Here is a 25,562-nt window from a genome sequence, read left to right as displayed (position 1 = left end):
GTGCCAGTCTCCTACGCGCAGCTTGCCCATAAAAACAAACGCTGTGTTCTCGCAAACAAAGAATGGTGTCTGTAAAACTGGAGATTGCAAACTGTTACTAAATATGGTGGTCTAAGGTGTCATATTTTTCACGATGGTCAATCATCGCCTCTAATTCAAAGGGAAATGAATTGGGGGCGGCATGAAATGTGTCATTACTGATTGTAAGATGCTCCGTTTGTCTATATATAACTGATGTACGTTTCACTCTCTCTTGCGTCCCCCGAGGTCTGTTAGACACACGTCGCGAGGCGTGGGACCACTTGGCCAACTGGGACTATTTTGTATTGCAATAAACCCTAGATTTTGGGAACAGAACCTTGCCTCTGGCGTATCAGTTCGTGTGTGGTGACTGTGCTTTGTTTCCACATACGAGGGTCCCTCAGGGGCCCCTTCAAAGTGAGGGAGTGTTTCTGCGTGTGCGCGTGTGTGTGCAAATGTGCGTGTATCACTATGTGGGGGATGGGCAGGCATAGTTAAGGTGGGGAGGGGGTGTGGGGAGAAACATCCTGATTTTAAGCGTGAGTGCAGCCGGGAGATTTGTTTTCAGGGGTGTTTGGCAGAATAGGGATATATTTTGCATATTAAATGCCACACCAAAACAGCCGGAAAGAAACAGGTAATATTTGCGTGCAGTCTTTAGTATTCGGAAACATAACATAGACCCATCAGGACAGCTCCCTCCGTTACATGCTTCCTGGTGGCTATGCAGAGCCTTCTCTCCAAAGACCAACTCGTCAGCCTCTAATCTGTGTACAACGTCCTTTCATCGCCAGGCATTTCAAAGCCTGCATTTTAAACGTGAACAAAATAACGTCAAAGTTAATTGAATTTCTTTTGGGGGTGGGGAAGTGCAGATAAGTGGTTGGGGGGTCAGGTATAGTTAGAAATGGGTGCAGGAGGGGGGGACATAGAACCCTCATCTGGGACTCACGCACTGGCGTAACAGGGCCCCATGCTGCCCATTGCCCGGCAGGGGGTGCCAGTGGTGGTGGCCCTCAACAAGGCTTGCAGGGGGGGGGCACATTTTGTGTTACGGCACTGGACCCACGCTTGACCTCCTTCCCCTCCGCCCCTCTTCATCCTACCCACTATGTTACTGTACTCTTTCCTCTTTTGCATAGGATTCAATTCTTCCCACCTAGGTTTGCACTACAGAAAACCCCATAGATACGTGCACACATATCTGTGCTGAGGGCGCAAACAAAAGACCTGGCCACCAGCACATGTTCACAGAGGATAACCCAGCTTGCAAAGTAGTGCCACCATCTAACGGCAGCACTACCTCATATATAACCTAATGGGACGATGATCGACATCTCTCAAACATCACGAGCAATAACAGACCTGTATCGCCCTGCATGGTCCCCGCCCGTGTCATGCTGGGGACATGCTCTGTGAGTAACAAAGTGAGGTGGGGTAAAGCTACTGGGTGGGGGCTAGGGCAGAAAACAACTTCAATAATGGCATTTAAATAAAGTGTACACAGTTGTGTGAATTAGTGAAGAAGTATTGCCAAGGGCCACTCAAAGCTTAGTAGGGGCCACGGCAGAATCCATGCACAGGCACGTGGGTGGTGTGGGCGTGCGCATTTTTAGAGAGGAACTGTTGGTAGCGCCACTACAGACATAGAAACCAAAGCGCCTTGAACTTTCTCCAGCACAGACCTGCATGGGCGGTTAGAAGCGCGACAGCAAGATCCAGTTGACGAGCTGTGATCAATACTCAACGCTTGCGTTATTTAAATGAATAATAGTAATTATAGGTGGAAGCATGCATCGCTATGTGGAGCACAAACTAATAATAACTAATAATAAGTGGATTTGTATATAGCGCTTTGATCCAAAGCGCTATACATAGCACATATTTACATACATGAATATTATTAACTAAACATCAGCTCTGCACAGCTGCACAACAGAGCCTGGCCCTGCTCTGCCATCTTGATTCCAGCCTCAAGGCACCAACAGAAAGTCAGGTTATGCAGAGGTATTATTAAATATTGTTATCAAAAGCTCATATTGGCAGTAATCCCAAAGCATCCGGACTTGTCTGCCATAAACATGGCTCGCCCCGTCAGCCCTGCGTAGCACCCTGCTTGTGGGCCATGATTTTATCGGAGTGATGGTCTGAGCTCCTCGCGCCAGTCAGGAGGGTAGTGGCTAGATTCGGTACCACCTGAAGGTTTCCCGGATAGGTAGAAATGCAGGGGTGCATGGGAGGCGTAAAATCAGCAGACACTGCTGAGGTGGGTAAAAACAGGCACCGACTACCGCACTGAGCCCAGAGAGAGAGAGTAAGGTGAGTTCCTGATCAATTGCAACGCCACCGTTCCTCAACGAAGAACCCGGACTAGTTGCTGCACCCATGAAGAGGGCCAGAAAGAGGAGCTCCTGATATTGTTGTAATTGTTTATTTATTTGTAGTGCGTGCCGGGCCCTTTGGCATCTGGGCGCAGAGCAGGTTACAGGGTTACATATGACATTATAAAATGTACACAGAACAGAATATATGCAATGTAAAATGTACAGCTATAAGCATGAGAATGATACCAGGCGATCGTCTAAACACCCGTATCTGCCTAGTCGGAGCAGTGGAGTAACTGCTGAAAATGTTGGGAGGGGGCATGAAAACTGAAGGAAAGGGGCCCCTGCCAAATGAGGGGGACAAAATGGTGTACCACAAATGTTGGGAGGGACAAACACCCTTGCTCCCACACCGCCCCTAAAATTTTGCCCATGAGTCAGAGCTGAACCACAGCCAAGGAGGCACCATCCATTCACTAAGTGCAAGCAGTCACCACTCAAACACCGACCGACGCTGCCACACCCAGTGGTCTCAATCGAGAGGTGCCGCGTGCGAGATGATCTTGAAGCCATGGGAGTGGATGAGATAGGCAGAGAGTCAGTGGGAGGGCAGATCCCTGAGGAAGCGCATCAGAGGTGTTACAGGGATTGGAAACATGCTCTCCTGCCCGCTATGTGAACATTTCCACCGCTTAGTGCAGGCATGGGAAGGGCGTTTGCCAGGCACTGCCGTAGTAGCATTAACTGGCTATTGATGGTAGCAGGTGCAAAATGGTGCGAGTACCTGATACGATATGGCATTTATAACGTGCCTGTACACAAGTGTTTAGAGGCGCAAAAACTCATAATGTGCATATAATAGCAGTGCCTGGAAAATGCCTAATACTTAAACACAAATCAAAACGGCTGGTGTTGCCAATGCCGGTTTTCAACAGGACCTCAGTGAATGACAAGCATAGTGCCTATAAATCAAGTGGCTGAAGGCAGACCTAGTTAAGACATTTTTATTACACCAGTAGCACGTTGATAGCTCCACTAAAGTCATTAACTCTCAGAAGACTACTTTGAGAAAACACTGGCAGACACTTTGAGTGCAACGTTTAATGGTAAGGCTTGATAAAGCTAGCTCATAGAGATCCCAGTAGGATGTGTTTTGGGCAGGAAGGAGCAGGAATGGCCATAGGGTTTAGCATTGCCATGGGCAGTCAAGGGGTGGCCACGTACCCAAGCACAATCTACAGACTCTATGTTCCTCCTCATATGCCATTTCTACCCATCGGTACTCTAATGCAATCGTTCGGCTTATAGGTGGGGCAAGCGACACCTACTAGCCCAAACTAATTGCGTAAGTTGTAAAAGAATATAGTTGAAACAAGTAAACAGGTTTTCTAAACCACTGATGTTTTGTCTTCTGACAGATTCTTACGTATCAACTTTCTTTGACCCCAAAAATGTCGTTTTCAAACTACAAAAATAGTAATTAGGAGCAGCAGAATGACGACAACAGAGGGAATTTCCATCATGTGACCTTTGACCCGATGACAGGAGTTTTGATCAGAGAAGATGATTCTAGAAGTCGCTGCAGGACATTTCTGACCAGAAGTCAACCACCCACCAGGCGAAAATGACAACACATCCCTGTCTGTATTTCCCCTTCCCACCAAGGAATGTCCTTTCAAATCGACACACGCTGTGGTTAATAAAAATAACCAGCAAGACCACAACTGGGAGGCAGAGTAACGCACACGCTGCAAATAAGGACAAATGCTAGACTCAGACATATCAGGGAGTTAAGAGAAGGAACGTCACAGTCCTAAAGAATGAAGGCCATTGTGAACATATCCATTTCCAAACTTAGAATTTCAAACATAAAGGCACAGCAATGCAAACTATATGAAAAGCTGCATTTTTAAAAGTTAATTTGTACTTTTGCATGTCATTGTTTTATATACTGTTTTACTATGTGTTGTGTAATAGTGGGAAAAGGTTGAACTGTAACCAAAGGCACTTTAAATAAAAAAATAAGTTACTTTGAGATGTAACTTTCAGACACCAATGCTCAAATCAATCATCTGCTACGTGATCTTTCCGACAGGGGCGCGACGCGACCCGCCACAGAGGATTTAGGCACTTACCAGTGATGAGCTCCCGCACTTCCATGTCATTGGTCTTCCGGAGCAGGCGGATGAGCGCCGGGATGCCGTCGCAGTTCTTGATTGACACCTTGTTCTCATTGTCCCGGCCGTAGGAGATGTTGCGCAGGGCTCCGCAGGCCTTGCGGTGCACCTCAGGTTTAGGGTGGTCCAGAAGGCCCACCAGGATGGGGATGCCCTTCAGGTGGCGGACCTCCTTCTTGATCTTGTCGTTCTCGTAGCAGAGATGCTGCAGGTAGGCCGCCGCGTTGGACTTGACTGGGTCTATAGGGTGGTGCAGCATGGCGATGACCTCAGGCAAGTCAGGGTCCCGCCAGCGGGGGTCCTTCCGCATGCTGTCGATGGAGGGCGAGCGCTTGCCCAAGCGGTCGATACTGGCCAGGCTGCCCTTCTCCGGCTGGGCAAGAGGGGCGGCGTAGCCACCGTGCAGGTACGGGATCCTCTCGTCGATCATGTCCGTCTCGATCGGTTCATCGTAGCCTCTGGGAACACAGGAATTTGAGCAGAATTTTAAAAAAAGACCATGATTACCAATACAGCTATTCCCCTGCCCCGCACCCCCAAATCACCCACAATTCTTCCCTTCAGGCATTCCGAGCAACAAATTACCACAAATCTAGCGGTCTGCAATTGTTGGCTTACGTTTTGGACCACAACTCCCATCAGCCCTGTCCAGCAAAGCTAATGGTGAGGGATCATGGGAGTCATAGTCCAGGACAACTGGCAAGCTCAGGTTAAAGTCCCCTTGCACTATAAGCATCCGCATACTGGCGAGAAGAGTAGAACCATCAAGGCTTCTCAAAATATTCCCAGCTATCCTACATTTTTACTGAGTGATTTATTGATGCTACAAAATGCTCAGTCTTTAGACCAGACTGGCATTTCATTAATTAGCTGCCAATCCATGTTGTAGGCTTTAATCAAGTCAAACGACCAAAATCACTTCCAAAGTTCTCTTATGATACAGGGTTTCCTCATAAGCCTATTCGCTGTGTTAGGATCCACCGCAGAGGGGAAATCAATTTGCCACCTGGGTAAGGAGGTCCTTTAATTGTCTTGATTAAAAATCAAATTAAGTTCCAAACAGTGGGAATCCAGGAATCTTCCCACTGAGCAGAGTTGATAATTTACGCCTACCCGACACCCTACTCGCAATACAGAATGCTTGAGGACTTTGCAGTAGGTAAGGGTTGGTGAAATATTTTTTGCAACCGCATTCAAGTGTACCGGGTTTTTGTTCTGTTACAAGCCTACACCTTTTCCTTATAGTGCTATGGTAGGGTTGTCCAACTCCAGGACTCGAGGGCCGGAAACATGTCAGATTTTCAGGATGCCCCTCATTAATATTCATGAGGTTTATTTGCATAGAATGATTCTAAATGTATGCACATTTCTTCTCATGAATATTAATTAGGGATACCCTGAAAACCAGTCAGGATTCCGGCCCTTGGTGCCTGGAGTTGGGGTAACCCTGTGGCCTCCAAGCAGGAAGTGAAAGAGCCACAACTAGTAGCTGCAACTTACCTCAGCATCAGAATCCACCTGGATTCCATCCTAAATGGAAACATGCCCGCAGCCATGTGGAAGCCTTTTACCGCAGCCTACTCTTTCTCTGCATTCTGGAACTTGTAGTTGCACCTTTTCTTATTATGAACACAAGAGTACAAGTCCCAGAATTCAAGGAAGAAAAGAAAGAAAAAAAATAGACTGAGCATCTCCTAATGACAAGGGGCACATGGACACGGACAATTCTGGAACAATCCTGTTGTAAAGCGCTCCGCTGCTCTTGTAGCTGGGTTTCTGCTATCAGCAATAAAAGCCCCCTAAGTCTCCCTATGGCCTGTCTGAGGTATGAATTAGGCCTATGTTCATTGAAGATTCTGGCCGGCTGGAAATGAAGTTATCTCTTCCGTCTTGTCATCACGGCTCAGGAGGGCACATTGTACTCTGATATTAAACACCAATTGGGCCACCAGAGTTCAATGATCCTTTCTGGACTAGAAGTAAAGTTGGAAGAAGAGTTAGCCTGGGCAAATAGGAATTGGGAAACACTGATTGATAGTCCTGGGAAAGTAAAGAAAGCCTTGGAAGAGATGGACTGATAGAAACGATTGATCATATGCGATCGTCGGCTCCAGTCAATCTGTTTCAGAAAGTGGATAAAAGACGGGCTGCTAGCCAGATATTTTGTAAAGTTCCCCCGATTGGAGAATCCGGAAGAACTTCATGAGAATTTGCTTAAATGTGGCCCACACGGGGGCTTGGTGGGGGTCGGCCACTGCCTTGTGTAGAGTCTGCACTAACCCAGCCAACCAATCCCTGAAACATCTGTTGTTGGACAGGGAAGGCACCTGACCTACCAGACTTCTACTATTTGGCAGGTTCGGGGAGAGTAATGAGAAACCTCAGGAGGGCATGTTCTGGGATAGACTTGTGGCGAGTTATGAAGTAGCATTGACGATTGCAGTGAGTCAAGACCTGGAGAAAATAAACATTGTAATCTAGGACTCCAATTGTTGTGCATGGCATCAAGAAGCAACGTGCCCATCGGACATGGTTCAAAGCTCTTTAAAAGGGGATTCTGAAATTGTAACATATGTTGTACCCACAGCATTGTCACTTTATCCAGCTTTCCTTTTTTAATCATTTGGACTACTTTTTTTTTGTGTGACAGTGGGGTAGTTTCAGTAAAGAGATAAGCAGCTGCATTTTTAAGGGGGGTGTTACATTGGATTAGGGGTGGAGATCGCCAAACAGCCCCCTTTTCCTTTCTCTTTTTTCTCTTTTCTTCTTTTGTTTTATTTTTCTTTGACATATTCGTTAAACTGTCTTTACTTCTACCCCTTTGGGCATCATCACATGTTATTGTGTTCGTGTTGGAGGTTGTGTTTTTACTTAATTGCAAAGTAACTAGGTTTGTGTGATTGCGGTTTGTAAAAGTTTTTTTAAAAATATACAATAAAAAAATAAAAAATAAGCAATAAAAAAAACATGTATGCTAATTTGTGACACACTAGTTGTAGGCAGACCTTGGCAGCATACCACTCAGTACTGATAAATGAAAGGCATGTATTACATGTAATACGCATATTTAAGGTAAAACGTTTGTGCAGTAAAGACCCCTTTATCGCCTTAGGCTTTGCTCCCCCAAATTGCTGGAAACTGAGATGATCATTCCACTGGGCAAAAAAATAAAAAAACACCTACAATTCATCAATAACATGAAGACTAAATTGATAAACACACCCTTTCCACCCCTGTTCCATGGGTGTAGTGGGGGCATTCAAGGCATGCAAAAGGTAGGTATTTTGGCATATGGTTGAGTTAGCTTTCTCGAAGAGGGTCGTGGGGGGGCATCTCGGAAAGAGCGGGTAATATATCTAGAACAATGCTGGTAGGCAGGGGATGGCATGATTCCAGGAGACCAGCCTCTACCATGGACCACTGGCCACTGTGCACAGGGAGCACAGGGGGCTTTGCAATGGTGGGCGTTCTTGAGTGGCCAGAGCGTCATCAGGATGAGGCTGTGGCCGGCCAATCCCTTCAAGGGCTCGATTTGCTACAGATCTGCCAATGGCTGACGAGGGTTTGCTTCCTGGGGCTATATATTATTATAAACTAATCGTCCCAGCAGGATAGTTCAGCGGCCACGTGCTCGCCTTGGAAACAAGACGACACGAAGCAACACAGGTTCGATTCCCGGATCTGCGCTTAGTAAACCTCTGGGTATTGAGTGCGTTATAAATACGCAACTAAGACACATTCTGTAACAGTACCTCAGGGCGCCAGAGCTGTGTGAGCACTTTAAAAATGCAAAATAAATAAATATAACTTAACAGGAGACGGCCCTTGCTGGGGAACCCTGATACGCGTTTAGAGCAAGTGGAAAGTCATCGAATAGATGGATGGGCTTCCAACAGTGGTCGAAGTGAGCGGGAGCGGTCGGGAGTGGTGCTCCTCTACTTTTTTAAATAACCTTTTACAGCTCCTATACTTTTATTTTAAAAAGAAACCGTTACGGAATGGTTTCGTTTTAAAATAAAAGTGTAGAAAGAAGTTGAAACTTGCCCTTTCACTGCACTGCACTGAACGTTCCATTAAACAGCGGGTGCAAGTGTTGGGTGTGTGTATTGTGTGTGGGAGGGGACGTGGTGATGGGGTTTGTGGGGAGTGGGTGCAGGCCAGCAGGGAACATAGTTCCACTACTTCTTTTCGTACACTTCGACCACTGGCTTCCAATCTTTCTCCTGAAGGCGGGAAGGCAGGTCTTTTTCCTTTAGACGAGCGGGAGGTTGTTCCATAGGCGGTTGGTGTGAGAGGACGGCCGACATCCCTGCCTGGCACGGCGTAATGAGAGGGTGCAAACGAGCTTGAAAGGAGCGGATCTGAGATTCCCAGGTCTGTGGAGGAGGAACTTCGGTTTTGTGATGTGTGATTCGTACTTTTACAGATCTTTAAAGCCTCCTAAAACAAAGATGCCTTTCCATTCGATGAAGAGCAGGGAAGAAAGCATTCTTCCGTTTTTGATAACTAAGCTAGGGTGACCAGATCAAAACAAAACAAAAATGAGACAGGCCATGGACATAGAAGTAGGACTACGGTTAACACAAACAGGACTCTGGTATAACTGTAGTCCCACTCTATGTTGCTGGCCTGTTGCGGGGTGGAGGGAGGTGTGTTCACAGGCACACTCCTCTCAGGGAGGGGAAGAGGGAGGAAATGGGGGCGTGCAAAGCATCCATGCACATGAAGAGTCACACAGGACCCGATTACGGAATCGGGTCCTGTCAGAAACCGGCACCATAGCCACCCACCACCCAGCCAGTCCTGAGACGGGGTTTATTAAATTAAAAAAAAACTCTCGGGAACCCGGGGCGGAGGGTGATTTTCAGGGACTGTTCTGGGAAAACCAGAACATCTGGTCACCCTAAACTAAGCTCACGTCCCCCGCAGAACACGATGTTTCACCCCCAGAACACAGTGCCGGGGGTAAGGATTTAGCACACCAGTGGGTCTTTATGAAAGGTCTGTGGATAACCTTTCTGCACTCATCGGGGAGCGCAGCACAGAATTGTGAACCAGATTCCTTTTTCTAAGGTTCTATGTTCTTAGATCACCCGTTTTTTTTGTAGTTTTTTTGCCAAATATTTTCTGCTGAAAAAATGTTCGTATTTTGTGTATTTTATTTGGGGGGGTTGCCTCAGTCCTCACTTCCTCCCTTCCTTATCATCAAGTCCCTATTCCTCACACCCAACTACCCCTACCCACCCCCTGCATATTTTTCAATTCGTTTTTTCGGCCGAAAACTTTCAGGAAAAATTCTTCACATAGGACATATTTACAGATGGTACTATTATTACCCAGTCGATATTGGTACTCATTTATCGACCTCGGGAGGATGAAAGGCTGAGTTGGCCTTGCCGATCATACACAGATCACAGCAACGAGCATTTAACCCGCTGAGCCATCTTACCGGCATAGAGGTCTTCTTACAAGAGGCGGCCAGCTCTGAGAGGAGTCTCCTGCTTTACACGTCTTCAAATACGTCCCAGGAATTACAGGTTTTGTGACATTATTGATATCACAGTTATTCTACTTTGCAGAGAAGGCATCAGGCCGGAGACGTTTAGGCGTGTTTGTGGGGGCGAGAGGGTGCAGAATGTGCCCCTCCCCCCCGACCCCTCCCCTATGTTGCTGCTTTATATCCCAGTGAAAGGTTTTGCAATATTTTCGATTTAACATACTAACTCGACCAGGTCTGTATTTTTTTGCAACTTTCAGCTGCTGGTTGTGTGTGGAAGAATTCAGAAAACCATCAACACAGCAGCAAAGCTAGCTGGCGTTCCCCCCCCTCACCTCACCCAAACCCACTCCCTCTTTCAGAACCGCCAGAGCGCCCCCAGACCATGCTCACGGCAGCCGTGCACGGTATAAATCCCATTAACATCGCAATTGATGGCTCGTTACAGCCCATCCCTTTGACTAGCATTGACAGGAGATGTTGCCAGTTCACAAAGGGGCATTTTAATTTGCACATCAGAAATGCATGCACTCAGATGGACTCCCCGAGCTCCTTGCACAATTTCAGAAAGCAAAGGTTTAAAGGGAGCGTGTTTGCACATTCTAAATTCTCTTTGTGGAACAGGTGAAAGGGTGTGCACAATGCACGTGAGGACTTCACACACACACTCATTGAAAAACAGACAGAATATACCCGATTTAGGATTAGAAAGAAAACTTCATATGTAGACAATTGATCAATTCCCTAAGAGAGAGCTTGGCACAAACATTCTGCGCGGCCTGGCCAAATGGCATACCCCGCACAATGTATTAGCGTGCAACTTTAGAGCGGAAAAAACAAACACAAACGACGCCGGTTCTCAAAAACACAAACTCAAAACCAGATTCTCTAAACTGGAAATGACAGAGCACAAAGCCAAGGGCCCCCAGGAGCATCTTCAAGAACTCACAACCAATACTACAATCCAGTCTTCAACGCCAAAATAGACCACTTGCCGGGACAAATAAACAAGGCTGTACAGAGCCCAAGGGAGCTGTTCAAAGCGCTGCAGGCATGGATCACACACCACAATGTACTGCATCCTCCTACCCATAAAAGCAAGCGCGCCGCTGCAGCCTAGCCGCTTTCTGCATAGGAACATGCCAACAGATTAGAAAATCCATTGCCTAGAATAACCAGGAATTGGACTTCCCTACCCATGAACCCAACCCAGAAGAAAGGACCTCCTCACCCATGAACCCAACCCAGAGGAAAGGACCTCCCACCCATGAACCCAACCCAGAGGTTAGGACCTCCTCACCCATGAACCCAACCCAGAGGAAAGGACCTCCCCACCCATGAACCCAACCCAGAAGAAAGGACCTCCTCACCCATGAACCCAACCCAGAGGAAAGGACCTCCCACCCATGAACCCAACCCAGAAGAAAGTACCTCCTCACCCATGAACCCAACCCAGAGGAAAGGACCTCCCACCCATGAACCCATCCCAGAGGAAAGGACCTCCCACCCATGAACCCAACCCAGAGGTTATGACCTCCTCACCCATGAACCCAACCCAGAGGTTAGGACCTCCTCACCCATGAACCCAACCCAGAGGAAAGGACCTCCTCACCCATGAACCCAACCCAGAGGAAAGGACCTCCGCACCCATGAACCCAACCCAAAAGGACCCTCCCACTCATGAGTCCAACCCAGAGGATAGGACCTCCCCACTCATGAGCCCAAACCAGAGGATAAGACCTCCCCAATCATGAATCCGACCCAGAGAATAAGACCTCCCCATCCATGAACCCGACCCAGAGGATAGGACCTCCCCATCCATGAACCCGACCCAGAGGATAGGACCTCCCCACCCATGAACCAAACACAGGATAAGACCTCCCCACCCATCACCCCAACCCCCTCCCCACCCATCACCCCAACCCGAGGAAAGGACCTCCCCACCCATGAATCCAACCCAGAGGATAGATCCTCCCCACCAATGAAACCAACCCAGAGGATAGGACCTCCCCACCCATCACCCCAACCCAGAGGATAATACCTCCCCACCCAGGAACCCAAACCAGAGTATAGCACCTCTCCACCAATGAGCCCAATCCAGAGGATAGGACCTCCCCACCCAGAGGATAAGACTTCCCCACCCACGAACCCAACCTAGAGGATAGGACCTTCCCACCCATGAACCAATCCCAGAGGAAAGGACCTCCCCACCCATAAACCCAACCCAGAGAATAAGACCTCCCCACCCATGAACCCAAACCAGAGGATAGGACCTCTCCACCCATGAACCCAAACCAGAGGATAGGACCTCCCCACCCATGAACCCAACGTAGAGGATAAGACCTCCCCACTCATGAACCCAATCCAGAGGAAAGGACCTCCCTGCCCATGAACCCAACCCAGAGGATAGGACCTCCCCGCCTATGAACACAAGCCAGAGGATCAGACCACCCACCCATGAATCCAACCCAGAGGATAGGACCTCCCCACCCATGAACCCAACACAGAGGATAAAACCTCCCCACTCATGAACCCAACGCAGAGGACAGGACCTCCCCACCCATGAACCCAACCCAGAGGATAGATCCTCCCCACCAATGAACCCAACCCAGAGGATAGGACCTCCCCACCCATCACCCAACCCAGAAGATAATACCTCGCCACCCAGGAACCCAAACCAGAGGATAGGACCTCCCCACCCATAGAACCCAACCCAGAAGAAAGGACCGCCCCACTCATGAACCCAACCCAGGGGATAAGACCTCCCCAACCATTAACCCAACCCAGAGGAGAGGACCTCTCCACCCGTGAACCCAAACCAGGGGATAAGACCTCCCCAATCATGAACCCAAACCAGAGAATAGGACCTCCCCACCCATAGAACCCAACCCAGAAGAAAGGACCGCCCCACTCATGAACCCAACCCAGGGGATAAGACCTCCCCAACCATTAACCCAACCCAGAGGAGAGGACCTCTCCACCCGTGAACCCAAACCAGGGGATAAGACCTTCCCACCCATGAACCCAACCCAGAGTATAGGACCTTCCCACCCATGAACCCAACACAAGGGATAAGACTTCCCCACCCATGAACCCAACCCAGAGGATAGGACCTCCCCACCCATCACCCCAACCCCCTCCCCACCCATCACCCCAACCCGAGGAAAGGACCTCCCCAACCATGAATCCAACCCAGAGGAAAGGACCTCCCCACCCATGAAACCAACCCAGAGGATAGATCCTCCCCACCAATGAAACCAACCCAGAGGATAGGACCTCCCCACCCATCACCCCAACCCAGAGGATAATACCTCCCCACCCAGGAACCCAAACCAGAGTATAGCACCTCTCCACCAATGAGCCCAAACCAGAGTATAGGACCTCCCCACCCAGAGGATAAGACTTCCCCACCCACGAACCCAACCTAGAGGATAGGACCTTCCCACCCATGAACCAATCCCAGAGGAAAGGACCTCCCCACCCATGCACCCAACCCAGAGGAAAGGACCTCCCCACCCATTCACCCAAACCAGAGGAAAGGACCCTTCCCACCCATAAACCCAACCCAGAGAATAAGACCTCCCCACCCATGAACCCAACCCAGAGGATAGGACCTCCCCGCCCATGAACCCAACGTAGAGGATAAGACCTCCCCACTCATGAACCCAACCCAGAGGATAGGACCTCCCTGCCCAAGAACCCAACCCAGAGGATAGGACCTCCCCGCACATGAACCCAACCCAGAGGATAGGACCTCCCCGCCTATGAACACAAGCCAGAGGATCAGACCACCCACCCATGAATCCAACCCAGAGGATAGGACCTCCCCACCCATGAACCCAACCCAGAGGATAGATCCTCCCCACCAATGAACCCAACCAGAGGATAGGACCTCCCCACCCAACACCCAACCCAGAAGATAATACCTCGCCACCCAGGAACCCAAACTAGAGTATAGCACCTCCCCACCAATGAGCCCAAACCAGAGGATAGGACCTCCCCAACCATAGAACCCAACCCAGAGGAAAAGACCTTCCCACCCATGAACCAATCCCAGAGGATAAGACCTTGCACACATGAACCCAAACCAGAGAATAAGACCTCCCCACCCATGCACCCAACCCAGAGGAAAGGACGTCCCCACCCATGCACCCAAACCAGAGGAAAGGACCTTCCCACCCATAAACCCAACCCAGAGGATAAGACCTCCCTGCCCATGAACCCAACCCAGAGGATAGGACCTCCCCGCCTATGAACACAAGCCAGAGGATCAGACCACCCACCCATGAATCCAACCCAGAGGATAGGACCTCCCCACCCATGAACCCAACACAGAGGATAAAACCTCCCCACTCATGAACCCAACGCAGAGGACAGGACCTCCCCACCCATGAACCCAACCCAGAGGATAGATCCTCCCCACCAATGAACCCAACCCAGAGGATAGGACCTCCCCACCCATCACCCAACCCAGAAGATAATACCTCGCCACCCAGGAACCCAAACCAGAGGATAGGACCTCCCCACCCATAGAACCCAACCCAGAAGAAAGGACCGCCCCACTCATGAACCCAACCCAGGGGATAAGACCTCCCCAACCATTAACCCAACCCAGAGGAGAGGACCTCTCCACCCGTGAACCCAAACCAGGGGATAAGACCTCCCCAATCATGAACCCAAACCAGAGGATAGGACCTCCCCACCCATAGAACCCAACCCAGAAGAAAGGACCGCCCCACTCATGAACCCAACCCAGGGGATAAGACCTCCCCAACCATTAACCCAACCCAGAGGAGAGGACCTCTCCACCCGTGAACCCAAACCAGGGGATAAGACCTTCCCACCCATGAACCCAACCCAGAGTATAGGACCTTCCCACCCATGAACCCAACACAAGGGATAAGACTTCCCCACCCATGAACCCAACCCAGAGGATAGGACCTCCCCACCCATCACCCCAACCCCCTCCCCACCCATCACCCCAACCCGAGGAAAGGACCTCCCCAACCATGAATCCAACCCAGAGGAAAGGACCTCCCCACCCATGAAACCAACCCAGAGGATAGATCCTCCCCACCCATCACCCCAACCCAGAGGATAATACCTCCCCACCCAGGAACCCAAACCAGAGTATAGCACCTCTCCACCAATGAGCCCAAACCAGAGTATAGGACCTCCCCACCCAGAGGATAAGACTTCCCCACCCACGAACCCAACCTAGAGGATAGGACCTTCCCACCCATGAACCAATCCCAGAGGAAAGGACCTCCCCACCCATGCACCCAACCCAGAGGAAAGGACCTCCCCACCCATTCACCCAAACCAGAGGAAAGGACCCTTCCCACCCATAAACCCAACCCAGAGAATAAGACCTCCCCACCCATGAACCCAACCCAGAGGATAGGACCTCCCCGCCCATGAACCCAACGTAGAGGATAAGACCTCCCCACTCATGAACCCAACCCAGAGGATAGGACCTCCCTGCCCAAGAACCCAACCCAGAGGATAGGACCTCCCCGCACATGAACCCAACCCAGAGGATAGGACCTCCCCGCCTATGAACACAAGCCAGAGGATCAGACCACCCACCCATGAATCCAACCCAGAGGATAGGACCTCCCCACCCATGAACCCAACCCAGAGGATAGATCCTCCCCACCAATGAACCCAACCCAGAGGATAGGACCTCCCCACCCAACACCCAACCCAGAAGATAATACCTCGCCACCCAGGAACCCAAACTAGAGTATAGCACCTCCCCACCAATGAGCCCAAACCAGAGGATAGGACCTCCCCAACCATAGAACCCAACCCAGAGGAAAAGACCTTCCCACCCATGAACCAATCCCAGAGGATAAGACCTTGCACACATGAACCCAAACCAGAGAATAAGACCTCCCCACCCATGCACCCAACCCAGAGGAAAGGACGTCCCCACCCATGCACCCAAACCAGAGGAAAGGACCTTCCCACCCATAAACCCAACCCAGAGGATAAGACCTCCCCACACATGAACCCAACCCAGAGGAAAAGACCCCTCCACTGATGAACCAAATCCAGAGGACAGGACCTCTCCACCCATGAACCCAACCCAGAGGATAGGACCTCCCCACCCATGAACCCAACATAGAGGATAAGACCTCCCCGCTCATGAACCCAATCCAGAGGATAGGACCTCCCTGCCCACGAACCCAACCCAGGGGATAGACCCTCCCCGCCCAAGAACCCAACCAAGAGGATAGGACCTCCCCGCAAATGAACCCAACCCAGAGGATAAGACCTCCCCGCCCATGAACACAACCCAGAGGATAAGACAACCCCACCCATGAACCCATCCCAGAGGACAGGACCTCCCCACCCATCACCAAAACCCAATCCAGAGGATAGGACCTCCCCACCTATCACCCCAAACCAGAGAAAAGGACCTCCTCACCCATGAATCCAACCCAGAGGAAATGACCTCCCCACCCATGAACCCAACCGAGAGGATAGGATCTCCCCACCCATGAACCAAACCCAGAGTACAGGACCTCCCCACCCAGGAACCCAACCCAGAGGATAGGACCTCCGCACCCAGGAACCCAACCCAGAGCATAATACCTCCCCACCCAGGAACCCAAACCAGAGTATACCACCTCCCCACCAATGAGCCCAACCCAGAGGATAGGACCTCCCCACTTCTGCGCCCAAACCAGAGGATAGGACCTCCCTAGAGGATAAAACCTCCCCACCCATGAACCCAACCCAGAGGCAAGGACCTTCCCACCCATGAACCAATCCCAGAGGATAAGACCTTGCACACATGAACCCAAACCAGAAGATTGGACCTCCCCACCCATGAATCCAACCCAGAGCATAAGACGACCCCATACATGAACCCTACCCAGTGGATAGGACCTTCCCCACCCATGAACCCAACACAGGGGATAAGACCGCCCCACCCATGAACCCAACACAGAGGATAGGTCCAACCCACCCATCACCCCAACCCAAAGGAAAGGACCTCCCCACCCATTAACTGAACCCAGAGTACAGGACCTCCCCACCCAGGAACCCAACTCAGAGGATAGGACCTCCTCACCCAGGAACGCAACCCAGAGGATAATACCTTCCCCACCCATGAACCAATCGCAGAGGATAAGACCTTGCACACATGAACCCAAACCTGAGGATAGGACTTTCCCACCCATGAACCCAACACAGGGGACAAGACCTCCCCACCCATGAACCCAACGCAGAGGACAAGACCTCCCCACCCATGAACCCAACGCAGAGGACAAGACCTCCCCACCCATGAACCCAACGCAGAGGACTAGACCTCCACACCCATGAACCCAACGCAGAGGATAATACCTCCCACCCATGAATCCAACCCAGAGCATAAGACAACCCCACCCATGAACCCTACCCAGTGGATAGGACCTTCCCCACCCATGAACCCAACACCGGGGATAAGACCGCCCCACCCATGAACCCAACACAGAGGATAGGTCCAACCCACCCATCACCCCAACCCAAAGGAAAGGACCTCCCCACCCATTAACTGAACCCAGAGTACAGGACCTCCCCACCCAGGAACCCAACTCAGAGGATAGGACCTCCTCACCCAGGAACGCAACCCAGAGGATAATACCTTCCCCACCCATGAACCAATCGCAGAGGATAAGACCTTGCACACATGAACCCAAACCTGAGGATAGGACTTTCCCACCCATGAACCCAACACAGGGGACAAGACCTCCCCACCCATGAACCCAATGCAGAGGACAAGACCTCCCCACCCATGAACCCAACGCAGAGGACAAGACCTCCCCACCCATGAACCCAACGCAGAGGACTAGACCTCCCCACCCATGAACCCAACGCAGAGGATAATACCTCCCACCCATGAATCCAACCCAGAGCATAAGACAACCCCACCCATGAACCCTACCCAGTGGATAGGACCTTCCCCACCCATGAACCCAACACAGGGGATAAGACCGCCCCACCCATGAACCCAACGCAGAGGATAGGTCCTCCCCACCTATCACCACAAACCCAAAGGAAAGGACCTCCCCACCCATTAACTCAACCGAGAGTACAGGACCTCCCCACCCAGGAAGCCAACTCAGATAGGACCTCCTCACCCAGGAACGCAACCCAGAGGATAATACCTTCCCCACCCATGAACCAATCGCAGAGGATAAGACCTTGCACACATGAACCCAAACCAGAGGATAGGACTTTCCCACCCATGAACCCAACACAGGGGACAAGACCTCCCCACCCATGAACCCAACGCAGAGGACAAGACCTCCCCACCCATGAACCCAACGCAGAGGACAAGACCTCCCCACCCATGAACCCAACGCAGAGGACAAGACCTGCCCACCCATGAACCCAACGCAGAGGATAATACCTCCCACCTATGAACCCAACCCAGAGCATAAGGCAACCCCATCCATGAACCCTACCCAGTGGATAGGACCTTCCCCACCCATGAACCCAACACAGGGGATAAGACCGCCCCACCCATGAACCCAACGCAGAGGATAGGTCCTCCCCACCCATCACCACAAACCCAAAGGAAAGGACCTCCCCACCCATCACCACAAACCCAAAGGAAAGGACCTCCCCACCCATTAACTCAACTCAGAGGATAGGACCTCCTCACCCATGAACCAATCGCAGAGGATAAGACCTTGCACACATGAACCCAAACCAGAGGATAGGACTTTCCCACCCATGAACCCAACACAGGGGACAAGACCTCCCCACCCATGAACCCAACGCAGAGGACAAGACCTCCCCACCCATGAACCCAACGCAGAGGACAAAACCTCCCACCCATGAACCCAACGCAGAGGATAATACCTCCCACCCATGAACCCAACCCAGAGGAAAGGGCCTTTCCACCCATGCACCCAACCCAGAGAAAAGGACCTCCCCACCCAAACCAGAGGAAAGGACCTTCCCACCCAGGCACCCAACCCAGAGGATAACACCTCACCACCCATGAACCCAACCCAGAGGAAAAGACCTCCCCACCCATGAACCCAACCCAGGGGAAAACACCTCACCACCCATGAACCCAACCCAGAGGATAACACCTCACCACCCATGAACCCAACCCAGAGGAAAAGACCTCCCCAATCATGCACCCAACCCAGAGGATAAGACCTCCCGGCACATGAACCCAATCCAGAGGATAGGACCTCCCCACCCATGAACCCGACCCAGAGCATAGGACCTCCCCCCCCATGAACCCAACCCAGAGGAAAGGACCTCCCCACCCATGAACCCAACGTAGAGGATAAGACCTCCCCACTCATGAACCCAATCCAGAGGATGGGACCTCCCCACCCATGAACCCAACGTAGAGGATAAGACCACCCACCCATGAATCCAACCCAGAGGATAGGACCTCCCCACACATGAACCCAACACAGAGGATAAAACCTCCCCACTCGTGAACCCAATACAGAGGAAAGGATATCCCTGTCCATGAACCCAACCCAGAGGATAGACCCTCCCCGCCCAAGAACCCAACCCAGAGGATAGGACGTCCCCGCAAATGAATCCAACCCAGAGGATAAGAGCTCCCCGCCCATGAACAACCCAGAGGATAAGACAACCCCACCCATGAACCCATCCCAGAGGACAGGACCTCCCCACCCATCACCCCAACCCAAAGGATAGATCCTCCCACCCATCGCCCCAACCCAGAGGATAATACCTCGCCACCCAGGAACCCAAACCAGAGTATAGCACCTCCCCACAAATGAGCCCAAAACAGAGGATAGGACCTCCCCACCCAGAGGATAAGACCTCCCCACCCACGAACCCAACCTAGAGGATAGAACCTTCCCACCCATGAACCAATCCCAGAGGAAAGGACCTCCCCACCCATGCACCCAACCCAGAGGAAAGGACCTCCCCACCCATAAACCCAACCCAGAGGATAGGACCTCCCCACCCATGCACCCAACCCAGAGGAAAAGACCTCCCCACCCATGCACCCAACCCAGAGAAAAAGGCCTCCCCACCCATGCACCCGCCCCAGAGGAAAAGACCTCCCCACCCATGCACCCAACCCAGAGGATAAGACCTCCCCACCCATGCACCCAACCCAGAGGAAAAGACACATCCACCCATGAACCAAATCCAGAGGACAGGACCTCTCCACCCATGAACCCAACCCAGAGGATAAGACCTCCCCGCTCATGAACCCAATCCAGAGGAAAGGACCTCCCTGCTCATGAACCCAATCCAGAGGAAAGGAACTCCCCGCACATGAACCCAACCCAGAGGATAAGACCTCCCCAACCATGAACACAACCCAGAGGATCAGACCAACCACCCATGAACCCAACCCAGAGGATAGGACCTCTCCACCCATGAACCCAACATAGAGGATAAAACCTCCCCACTCATGAACCCAATCCAGAGGAAAGGACCTCCCTGCCCATGAACCCAACCCAGAGGATAGACCCTCCCCGCCCAAGAACCCAACCCAGAGGATAAGACCTCCCCGCCCAAGAACCCAACCCAGAGGATAGGACCTCCCTGCAAATGAACCCAACCCAGAGGACAAGACCTCCCCACCCATGAACCCAACCCAAAAGACAGAACCTCCCTTCCCATGATCCCAGCCCAGAGGATAACACAGGCAATAGCTTTTCTGTCTCAGAAGTACAGGCCACTGACATATTCCCACACTTCAATGGGCGGGGATTTGGGTGACGCCGAGCCCAGCAGCAACAGTGACCTCCCATCACTGCATTCACCAGAAGCGTACTATAGACAGGACAGGTACACATAAAGCCCTTAATCACTCAAGGTCAAACACCCCTTGACCCCAAAGATCCCACCAATTAATACCCCATTGAAGGTTGCAGAGCAACTTCAACACTTGGAGAAAATGGTCACTGCACAACCCCAGGCACTGTGAATCAAGTAACACACTGGATGTCCATCAGTCAAAATTCTGCCCGCACAGAATCTACACCACACTTGTATCACTTTGGGAACGCACACTGGATCTAGCAGACAAAGGTCCCAACAGGACACTGATTTGCATGCTATCCACAGTCACTAATGGAGTGAACCACACCATCCTTTCTACAGTGCGCACGGAACGGGGCCAACTCCTTACCCCTACCCCCACCCATTCTGAGGTGGTTCAAGCTCTTCTTGCCCGACTGCAGCCATATTGCGTGACTAGGTAACTCGTCATCCAAATCGAATTCTGTTGGCCTCCTTAAAATTTCAACATGTCTGTCAAGCCACCCATGGACCCACACTGCACACATCAAGAGCACTATCACTCCTCTTGCGGGGAGACTAACATCTCTCCAAGGGTCACTGGGCAACAAGAACGATTTGCAATTATGCCAAAGTGACTCAAAGCCAGAAAGGTGGCATAATGTTGCCCCATGTCCTGCGTCAGCTACTCAAATAAACCTCCCCACTATGCCCAACTCCCAACCCCTTAAGTGACACAGTCCCTAAAAACACCAAAGTACACGACATAGGTTTAATTTGGGATGCCGATCTCAGCATTAATTCCACCCTACATAACAGGAATCCACTGATGGTGGCAACTCCAGGGCATGGCAGTAACCCACCCTCTATGTGGGCATCCCACCCTAGTAAATCAAAAGTATGCAAAAAGCCCCAAAACGCTGCGAATAGGCTCATCCTGGTTTTAAGGAAAGACCAACCAATTCAGAGGAGGTTACCTTCTCTTCTAATGCAGACTACAAGCTCCTTCAAGATCCGGTGCCTAGCACGCGGATGGCGGGGGACGCAGGACCATATTACGTAGACGAAATGTTCTCATGATACCTACCAAACAGATCCCAGACCAGGCTATCTGCCGGCTACCTTACAAAAGCAGTTTCTTTACATCCAGACTAGGAGAGCCGACAAGATTATGGGATCCTTAGAAAGATGACCGGGCAAGCGCCCTATGTGCAGCAGAGAGAGAGATCAGTTGAACATTGTGTGTCAAGGCTGAGAAAGTCGACGAGGTTGGGGAAACCTAAAAACCCTGAGTGGGCCAGCACCCTGTGTGAATCACGTGAATTGAAAGAAAACAAGTCTCTTAGAACACCGTAGGAGTTTCGGGTGTCCCAGAGGCAAAAAAACATGTTTGCAGAGGACTGTGACCAAGAAAAGACCCTGGAGAGATTTTAGGAAGAACCCTTACTTTCCAGAGGAAGAAGGAACCATAAGGAGGAACTTTTTATTTGGACTAAGGAAGGCAGCAGGAAAGCTGAGAACTTGTTTTATTTTGTTTGATATTGACAAACAATTAACTATCGACACAGCCACCAAGTGTTTGGGCCTCTCTTTGTAGTTCAGTTTCCTCTTCGTGGTAGGAGCAGATTAGTTCGGTAGGATTTGGACCAAGGATCATTTTCTTTGACAAACACCCTTATTTTTAGTTAGGGAACTTCCATCATAAAAAGTGCAAGTTAAGAGTTCTCTTGTACTTTTAAATAAAGATTGTGAAATACAAACTAGTGCGTTGTCGGAGTCCTCCTGGTTCACCACATCATGCATGTAAATAAGACAGTATGTGGTATAAGTGCCTGTGTGCATGCCTGTGTGCATGGCTGTGTGCATGTGCGGGCTGAGCGTGGGCTTCTCACTGGGTGGAGGTGGAGGGTACATTGGTGCAGGCAGCATCTACCTGTTTTCTTACTGTAGCATGTCATTTTTTATTCGCATAAGGACAAAGCCAAAAAGAGTATCATCTTACCTGGCCATTATGCCAGTGGTGTGGCATGTGTAATTGACACTATAGGCAAAGAGAATGTGAGGAGTGTTCTTATAAGCAGGGATGAGGTTCTTTGGTGAACACGGAATGTACCCCTTTCCTTACAGCGGGCATATCATATTTACTGTTATTATGAGCAAACCAGCATGATGAGTGTCAGGTGGTGGTTTATTGGTGCAGACATCGTGCACATGTTTTCTTACTGTGGGAATAGTATTTTACTGGTTGTATGGGCATTGGCACAGGCAGAATGTACACGTTCTCTTACCCATGACATGCCATTTTTACTGGCATTAGGTACAAAGCCAACATCAGTGTTACATGGCTGCACTGGCATGCATTAGTTCAGCCAGTCTGGACATATTTTCTTACAATGGCATGGCATTTTTTACTGGCACTATATGCAAAGCCAAAAGAAGCATGTGCTTCCATTTGGATACTGGCACAGCCAACATCAACATGTTTTCTTATAGTATTACTAGCATTATGGGCAAAGCAAACATGAGTATCAGTGGCATCCAGGGCAAAGAGGAAGCAGGCGGCTACAACCGCGTGATCCAGCAGGACGCTAGAGAGCACGCAACATCAGCAGCAGCCCTTGCAGGGGAAGCAGCGAAACCGCACGGCACCGCCAAAGGATGCAGGAAGGGACTTGTGGCACCAAAGGGTTGCCGGGAAAATCCACAACACTGGCCAGCAAAGGTGCGTGACTCCAGCTGACAGATGTCAGCTGGAGTCCGGAAGGAAACAACACCACACACACCAGGGATATTAATTTAATAAATCAAGGCCCCATGGAGGCCTTGTCCACTATACCAACAGGGCTGTTATTTTTAGCTGACAATGGCCTAAAGGCCTTCTGTACTCCACGATCATTGGGCTCCAGCAGGGTCCCTTTTGGAAAAGGGGCTGGGCTTACTAGCCCTTTTAAGCCCTCCCATGACTTTTCACTGTCACACCCCTTCGGAAGGGTGAACAGATATCCTGGTTTTCACGGGAAATCGCCCTCCATCCCGGGTTTGCAAGGGTGAGTGGCTATGGTCCCGGTTTTTGACGGGACCCGATTTTGAAATCCCAAAATCGGGTACCAGCGCAACTCTTCCTGTGCGAATGGGTGTGTGAAATGCTTTTCACACCCCCATTTCTTCCCCCTTCCCCTCCCAGGTGCTCTCCTCCAATGAGAGGAGTGTGCCTGTGAGCACACCCCCTCCCTGCCCCCTGCAACAGGCCAGCGACATAGAAGTAGGACAACGTTTTGTTTGTATTTACTTTAGTCCTACTTCTATGACCTGTCCCAGTTTTTTTTTTTTAAAACAATCTGGTCACCCTACCCTTCTGAGGCAGCTAAGTGATTGGTCAGGCTAAGTAGCCAATCCTGGGAGTGGGTGGGGTATTTATGGAGGGTGTGTGAGTGTGCAAGTGTGGGTTAGTTTGGTGAGGACCGGTGGCCGGGGGGACCCTCCAAGAGCCCAGAGGAGGCGAGAGCGACTGGAGTGGGGAGGCTATTGGTAAGGAGGGGGTCTGTAGAGTGTTTGTGAGAGAGAGAGGAGTGTGAGCAGTAGAGGTAGAGTAGGAGTAATGGAGTGGGGTAGTAGTGATGAGAGTAGCGAGTGAAGGACATTACTGGTAGAGTGGGAGTTAGTAGTAGAAGGGTGAGCAGGACACTATATCCCTGGAAGTCCCCGAGGGTTGAACAGGAGCTAGTAGAGGGCGAGTAGGACACTATATCCCTGGAGGTCTCCGAGGGTTGAACAGGAGCTAGTAGAGGGTGAGTAGGATACTATATCCCTGGAGGTCCCCGAGGGTTGAACAGGAGCTAGTAGACGGTGAGCAGGGCATCATATCTCTAGAGGTACCCGAGGGTTGAACAGGAGCTAGTAGAGGGTGAGCAGGGCACCATGTCCCTGGAGGTCCTCGAAGGTTGAACAGGAGCTAGTAGAGGGTGAGCAGGGCACCATTTCCCTGGAGGTCCCCGAGGGTTGAACAGGAGCTAGTACAGGTTGAGCAGGGGTCCGTATCCCTGGCGGTCCCGAGGGTTGAACAGGAGCTAGTAGAGGGTGAGTAGGACACTATATCCCTGGAGGTCCCCGAGGGTTGGACAGGAGCTAGTAGACAGTGAGCAGGGCATCATATCTCTAGAGGTACCCGAGGGTTGAACAGGAGCTAGTAGAGGGTGAGCAGAGCACCATTTCCCTGGAGGTCCCCGGGGGTTGAACAGGAGCTAGTAGAGGGTGAGCAGAGCACCATTTCCCTGGAGGTCCCCGGGGGTTGAACAGGAGCTAGTGGAGGTTGAGCAGGGCATCATATCTCTGGGTGTCTAATAGTGACAGAGGTGTGCAGGGCACCATGTCCCTGAGTATGATGGAAGGTAGTAGTGGAGTGGGAACAGTAGTCGTGGTAGTAACGGGAGGAACAACAGTGAGTGGAAGAATATGAGTAGATATTGATATAGAGTAAAACAGGAGTTAGTATTAGAGTAACAGTAGGAGGCGGAGAAGTAGAAACAGAGGTAGAGGAGTAGTTGGAGATCTAAGCGGTAGTAAGAATAGGAGTGGTAAAAGGAAGCAAGATCGAAGGGTGGAGGTGGAAAGGCGGACTGTGAGATTGGAGGGACAGTGATGTGGTAGGAAGAGAACAGTTAGAAGGTTCAGTATAGTGAAGGGTCAGGAGCGAGAAGCTGTGAAAGGTGTGAGCATGCTGCTGGGTGAAAGAAGGCACTATTCCCTATTCCCGGAGAGACTAACCAACAATAGGAGAGGGAAAGTTAAAACGTTCCC

General features: G+C 50.8%; 1 protein-coding gene across 13 annotated transcripts in view; it reads right to left on the bottom strand.

The window, feature by feature from the left end:
* Nucleotides 1–25,562, bottom strand: part of ARVCF (ARVCF delta catenin family member) — a 2,420,581-nt gene that overhangs the window by 229,703 nt on the left and 2,165,316 nt on the right. For all 13 annotated transcript variants that reach the window (XM_069620022.1, XM_069620031.1, XM_069620027.1 and 10 more), the window contains one exon: nt 4,481–4,980. In XM_069620022.1, the coding sequence (XP_069476123.1) occupies nt 4,481–4,980 (500 nt within the window). The remainder of the gene's footprint in view (nt 1–4,480; nt 4,981–25,562) is intronic.

The sequence above is a fragment of the Ambystoma mexicanum genome, chromosome 10 (assembly GCF_040938575.1).
Source record: "Ambystoma mexicanum isolate Mex_15411 chromosome 10, UKY_AmexF1_1, whole genome shotgun sequence".
Classification (NCBI taxonomy): domain Eukaryota; kingdom Metazoa; phylum Chordata; class Amphibia; order Caudata; family Ambystomatidae; genus Ambystoma; species Ambystoma mexicanum.
Note: the sequence above shows the minus strand (reverse complement) of the source record. Positions and strands in the feature narration are given on the sequence as shown.